This window comes from Histoplasma capsulatum, genomic scaffold, assembly GCF_000149585.1.
Source record: "Histoplasma capsulatum NAm1 scaffold_1 genomic scaffold, whole genome shotgun sequence".
NCBI lineage: Eukaryota > Fungi > Ascomycota > Eurotiomycetes > Onygenales > Ajellomycetaceae > Histoplasma > Histoplasma mississippiense.
In genome coordinates this window covers 7175249-7181387 of record NW_001813982.1, presented here as the reverse complement: position 1 = coordinate 7181387, position 6139 = coordinate 7175249, and the positions used below count along the sequence as shown (strand labels likewise).

Genomic DNA, 6139 nt, shown 5'->3' with positions numbered 1-6139 from the left:
GGCTGTGAATATATATGCCTAGTTTACAATCTATATCTCCTTGCGCCCAAAATCATGACAGTAAGAATACTAGTGGAAATTGTTTATATCAAATTCTATACAATTTACAGAGTATCTAAAACCATATATCTGCTTAAAATTCATTGTTTACAAGCCATTATTGGTCCACCTTTTGTTACATGCTAGGCACATGCCAGAAACTTTCAACAGCCTTTTCACTTTCAAACAGATGGTCAAACAAAATGACAGAATCAAACTTTAGAATATTATCTTCAATGCTTTATCAATTATCATCAAAATGACTGAGCACACTGACTACTGCTAGCACAGTTTGTTTACAATACCTTTCAACATATCTCTACTGAAATGGCACTCACAGAAGCTTTAATGAGATATCAAACTGATTTGAAAATTAATATCAACAAATCACCACAACCGGTTGCCATACATGCTGCTAGCCGCGTGAAACATATTGAGGAAACATACCACAAGCTCATTGAGAATCTATAAAAAGCATGACAAACACAGAAAACCTATTATGATGCAAAATATAAATTTCAACAATTTAAAATAAATGATTATATCATGCTCAATGCAAGAAACCTCCGATTGCTACACCTGGTTTGTAAACTCAATCATAAATATATTAGACCTTTCAAGATTCTGAATATCATCAGAAAATAAATGTATAAATTGAAACTATCACCTTTATATAGAAGCATCCATTCTGTATTTCATGTGTTTTTATTGAAATCATACAATCACAGAAATGGAGCTTTACCAGAATCAGAATCAAAACTTATCAACAGTAAAAAAAAATATCAAATTAAGAAAATTCTTAAAAAACAACAATAAAAAAACAAACCTCTGAAATATCTTATAAGATGTACAGATTGAATATCTAGTGGTGATACATGAGAACTGAAAGAAAATATATTAAATATTCAAATATTCAAAATCTTTCTCAAATAAGAAAATGAATGACAAATACAAAATCAACATACTTTCAAACAATAAAAGTGTGAATATCAAATTGAAAGATGTCAGAAGCACAAATCTCAAATCAGAAAATATTAAAAATGCAAATCTCATTCAAACTCCAATCAAATGTATTTTTTTTGAAAGGATTTTATCAGAGAAAAGAGAAAAAGGAAAAAAATCAATTTGAGTATAATAAATACAAAAAAATAAAAAATACAAACAAGGAAAAAACAAAGGAAATAGGTTTTAAGAAAAGTTTAAAGACTTTCAATTCGCTCATTCTCATCTCACTTCTCATCTCTCATTTTCTCTTCTCCCTCTCATCATTTCTCTCATCTCCTCTCTCCATTACCCTCACTCAATACTTCTTTCAGTATTTGTAAATTACCAGCACTCATTTTGAGTGTAGAGATCTAGATAAATGTCTATTTCATAAAACATTCATTTTTTCACTTCTCACTTTCTCATCAATCTATTCATTCTTCAGCACATCTAATTAATAAAGACATTTCCTCTCATTTTCTTCTTTCACTTTTTCATCATTTGCGACATTCACTCTCTCTACTCCACAGACATCAGTGACACTGCAGTCATCAGCATCTTCACAACTTTCGTCATTGACTCTCTAATCAACTCCTCTCTCATCAACTTCTTCTCAGTCAACCCCTCTTCAATTGACCTCTCTGCCGCAGAGCCCCCGGAGCTCAATATCTTCAAAACCTTCATATTCCTCTTCACACCCTTCTCTTCCTCTAACATCTCTGCTCTGAGGGGATCAGATACAACCACTGTTTTCAAAATCTGCATCTCTGCAGACTCAGCCATAATTCAGCACTGAAATCACAGAGCATTCATTCCGACCCTGCTTCGAGCAGACAATATCATCAAATAAGATGCATTCAATCATTTAATTAAATGATGAAAGTGTTGGGCACTAGTTGCCCAGGCGGCCTTCCACCGCACGTGATTACCCCTATATATAGTTAGCTAGCGATCGCATAATGAGAAGATCAACCATCCCACAGGTTGTGACCCAGATTGCAAATTTTTTAAAAAAACAAACGTTTTGATTAGAATACACTGCGACTGATGTTATATTGAATGAGTTAGATATTATTCCCCTGAAAAGAGAGCTCTTTGCTTATAAAAGTGGTGTAATTGACGGAATTGCTGTCGAGACTGCTGCAGAGATTTCATTACTATCTTGAAGGGATCAAAAACTTATTTATTTTCATTCAGAACCTCTCTAAGTCAGATTGATTATGAATGGTTCTCAATTACCTGCGACCTCAATATCAGAATGTAAGAAGACACTATGTTTGCAATCAAAAGTCCTTCAATCCTTCCCCTCTATTACTGAGCAAGAATCCGGCTCAGAAGCGGAGGGTGATCAAACTGAATACACAATGACAGAGGAAGATATGACAACCTCTGACTCAGCATGCGATACTGGCAAGATGTCAGAATGTGAGGAATTCGAGGATGGCACACCCAGTCCTATGCCGATACCTACGCTGAATTCTAACGGCATGGTGACCATGGCAGCAGCAGATCTCATTGCACTCTGCGAGCGACTGATATCAGCACGCGCGCTGCCACCTCCTCCATCTCCTCCACCTCCTCCACCATCTCCACCTCCTCCGAACTCTATACCAGAAGAAGATCCGAACATGCTGGCTCGCGAATACCAGAAGGAAGCGCAGGCCTCATTGAACACAAAGTCCGTCACCATGTTTGATGGCATCAACTATCAGATGTGGAAGATGGCGTTCTTATTGAATGCAGAAGTGATCAGTGGTGCAGATATTCTTAATAAAAACCAACAGAAATCATCTGAAGGTTTATCATTGCTTGATCAGTGATATTGAGTGATACATTCAAAACTTCTCTTTTGTCACATATTGCATCCCTGGTAGGTTCTGTCTGTTTGACCGTGGGATTCATTCAACCCGACAACGCGGCGGCCCTATGGAACAAAGTAAGTGCAGTATATGCAATATCTCTAGAGGAAGAAAGAATTAACATTCTTAAAGAATTTACTCACTTGCATGTCAAGGACAGTGATTATCTGACATATGTATGCTGATATCAATACCTGTCTGCTCACATGCAACAACTAATAAAGGACTGCAGTAAAAACTACCTTCATGATTTCTTTATTATCAGCCTCTGAGATTATCAGAGAATCTACATTAAATCATGTCTTGATACATTCTATGGAACAGATCAGGGTCTGATTGTCAATCTAGATATCAACAATCTCACAAAACAAATTGCTCATTGAATGAGTAAATCAGAAAGTACTGGACGCTCTAAAGCTTCAAAGGCTAATACAGCCACCAATGATAATGATGACAACAACACAACCACCACCATGATCTTATGATGTGGATACTGCAAGATCTCAAAGCATATAAAGACTAATTGCTATTATCTGAACTTTGACAAAGCATCTGAGTGGTGGAGGAAAGAGAATAAGAATAATAAAAGCACTGACAACACTGAAGGTGTCAAAAAGAAGAGAAAGGATAAGAAGAAGAATAAAAACGATGATAAATTTATTGACATCAGAGTGTCAGATCTTCTTGCATCACAATTTAATGCCAACACAGCAATTGCTTTATCTACATCATTCACTACAACATTCAAACCTTGGTATCTCAACATCTGTGCAAGCTTTAATATGACGGGTGAAAGGCACTTGTTGATGTGTGTGAAGTTGTTTTGAGGGCGATTTACAAATTACTACCACAGATGATGTAAAATAGATTGAGAAGATAGATGATATTCTTCTAGAATCAAAAAAAGAAGATATCTCAGTGGATTACATTGAGAAGATAGATGATATTCTTCTAGAATCAAAAAAAGAAGATATCTCAGTGGATTACATTGAGAAGATAGATGATATTCTTCTAGAATCAAAAAAAGAAGATATCTCAGTGGATTACATTCACTGAATTCTCAATTTAACTGTAAATCTTCTATTCTTTGTGAAGCTAGAAGATCAAGGCTTCAAATATCAATTATCAGATATCATCTCTTTTTATTTTACAATAAAAACTCTGAATGATGTCAATTTCACTGCCATTCATATGTTCAAAGAATTGATCTACAAGATAATAGAATGAATTTCAAATAGACATTCATCACTCATCTCAGACTGTTCATTTTATAACCAAATCTTACAATTACAGAGATGCAATGTCGACAATCGTGGGGAAATCTAATGATCAACCTAGCGATCGCAACCCTCTGACAAGAACACTCATGAAATGGCATGCCACATTAGAGCATATTCACACTGATGTGATCATTGCACCAATGAAGAATCTGTCATCTGACATCTGCATCAAAGAATCTAAAACAGGCTTTTTCTTGATAACTGTGTCAAAAGCAAGCATGACATTCAAAGTTCTCACAAACTTCCATGCCATGAGTGTTGTGAGCAATGCAAATGTGTTCATATCAACTTTGCTGGCAGTGGTTGTACACTGAATGACATGTCTGATTACTCTATTGAATCTCATCAAGGGATCAAATATTATATACTCATCATTGATGACACCATCTGCTACAGATGGATCTATTTTTTACATATCAAGAATCAAGCTGTTGAAATTTACACTCACTGAATTCAATTTATGAAAAATCTCGGCTTCACGCCACTGATATTAGTTAGAACTGATATTGATGATGTCTTTTGATCTAACAAAATGATAACAATGATGATTAAAGATGACACTATCTGAAAATTTACTACATTTCAATCTCCCCATCAGTTCTTTATCATGAGTATCATCATAACACATTTTCCGCATTGAAAGCGCTTTGAGCACCTTCTGTCCACATAAAAGTGGCTTTTCTTTCCCCTTTCTTGCTCCCTTTTGTAAGTTTGAATAATGGGGCTGCAATAGAGGAGAAAGACTTAATAAATCATTAATAAAAATTAGCAAAGCTCAAAAAGAATTGAACCTTCTTAATTGATTTAAATGTAGACCATTTCACAATAATGAAGACTTTATCTGACTCCATCTCAATACCATTTGTATCTATAACAAACCTCAGAAATGAGACTTTGTCCACTTCAAACTCACATTTAAAGAGTTTTGCAAATAGATTCACACACTTGAGACATTCTAACATCTTAGTAACATGCACTTTATATTCCTGCTTTGAATTGAAGAATATGAGAATGTCGTCCAAATAAACAACGCAATATATATCCAACAAATCAGACAAGGCATTGTTAATGTATGCTTGAAATATCGCTGAAGCATTAGCTAATTCAAATGGTATAACTACATATTCAAAATGTCCATATCTCATTCTAAAGACTGTCTTCCAACAGTCTTTTGCCGCTATAAGTATGCGGTAGTAGGCATCTCAAAGGTTCAGCTTAGTGAATATCTTGGCTTTTGAGAGCCTGTCAAGTAATTCATTTATTAGAGATAGAGGGTATCAGTTCTTGATGGTGATTTGATTTAACCTTCAATAGTCTACACAAAGATGGAGTCCATCATTTTTTTTTGAAGATAAAGAGAATTGATGCATCAGCTGAGCTACAGAATGGTTGTATTCACTCTTTATCTAATACATTCTTTAAATATTCTCTTAGAGCAGCTAACTGAGTTTCAGAGAGGTTGTATATTGACATGAATGAAGATTGTGTATCAGGTTTGAGATTTATGTGGTGTTTCATTTTTTCTAATTTTTACACATTTATAGCAGCTTCTTCTGAGAAGATATGTGTGTATGGCATAACATAATTGAGTAGATCAGTCAGCAAGTCTGAATATACAGCTGAGAATACATATGAAGTATGCTTTGAGTCTTTTGAACATTCTGTAGATAATACTACAAGCATTTCTACTCTGACTTCAGTGAGAACTTCAGCTAAAACATTTTGTTCAGAAATAATTTGAAGCTGTTATTCATTTTCAAAGCTTCTGAATAAGAATTGTTCATCTGATCAATTTATAAAAGGATTTGTTTGTTTTAATCAAGGAAATTCTAACACAAGATTGTAGTTCTTCATTTTCATCATATGAAAGGAATGAGATGTCTGCTGTGCATTACTCTTGTGATCAGTAACAGTGGTTGCAATGTTATACTCTTAACAGAGGAATGCATTATGCATTCATCAATCAATTTGACCATC

General features: G+C 34.7%; 3 protein-coding genes across 3 annotated transcripts; 2 read left to right on the top strand and 1 right to left on the bottom strand.

Moving 5' to 3' along the window:
- Positions 1-54: 54 nt before the first annotated feature.
- Positions 55-510, top strand: HCAG_02046 (predicted protein; the record flags this gene model as incomplete). The annotated part of the gene is made up of 2 exons (XM_001544949.1): positions 55-60; positions 331-510. 2 exons carry the CDS (start codon positions 55-57, stop codon positions 508-510), a joined length of 186 nt encoding a protein of 61 aa, XP_001544999.1.
- Positions 511-2387: 1877 nt separating this feature from the next.
- Positions 2388-3053, top strand: HCAG_02045 (predicted protein; the record flags this gene model as incomplete). Its single annotated transcript, XM_001544948.1, has 3 exons — positions 2388-2820; positions 2898-2959; positions 3015-3053. 3 exons carry the CDS (start codon positions 2388-2390, stop codon positions 3051-3053), a joined length of 534 nt encoding a protein of 177 aa, XP_001544998.1.
- Positions 3054-4277: 1224 nt separating this feature from the next.
- Positions 4278-5307, bottom strand: HCAG_02044 (hypothetical protein; the record flags this gene model as incomplete). Its single annotated transcript, XM_001544947.1, has 3 exons — positions 4278-4564; positions 5076-5106; positions 5284-5307. The coding sequence occupies 3 exons, from the start codon at positions 5305-5307 to the stop codon at positions 4278-4280; spliced, it is 342 nt and encodes a 113-aa protein (XP_001544997.1).
- Between the last annotated feature and the right edge of the window lie 832 nt (positions 5308-6139).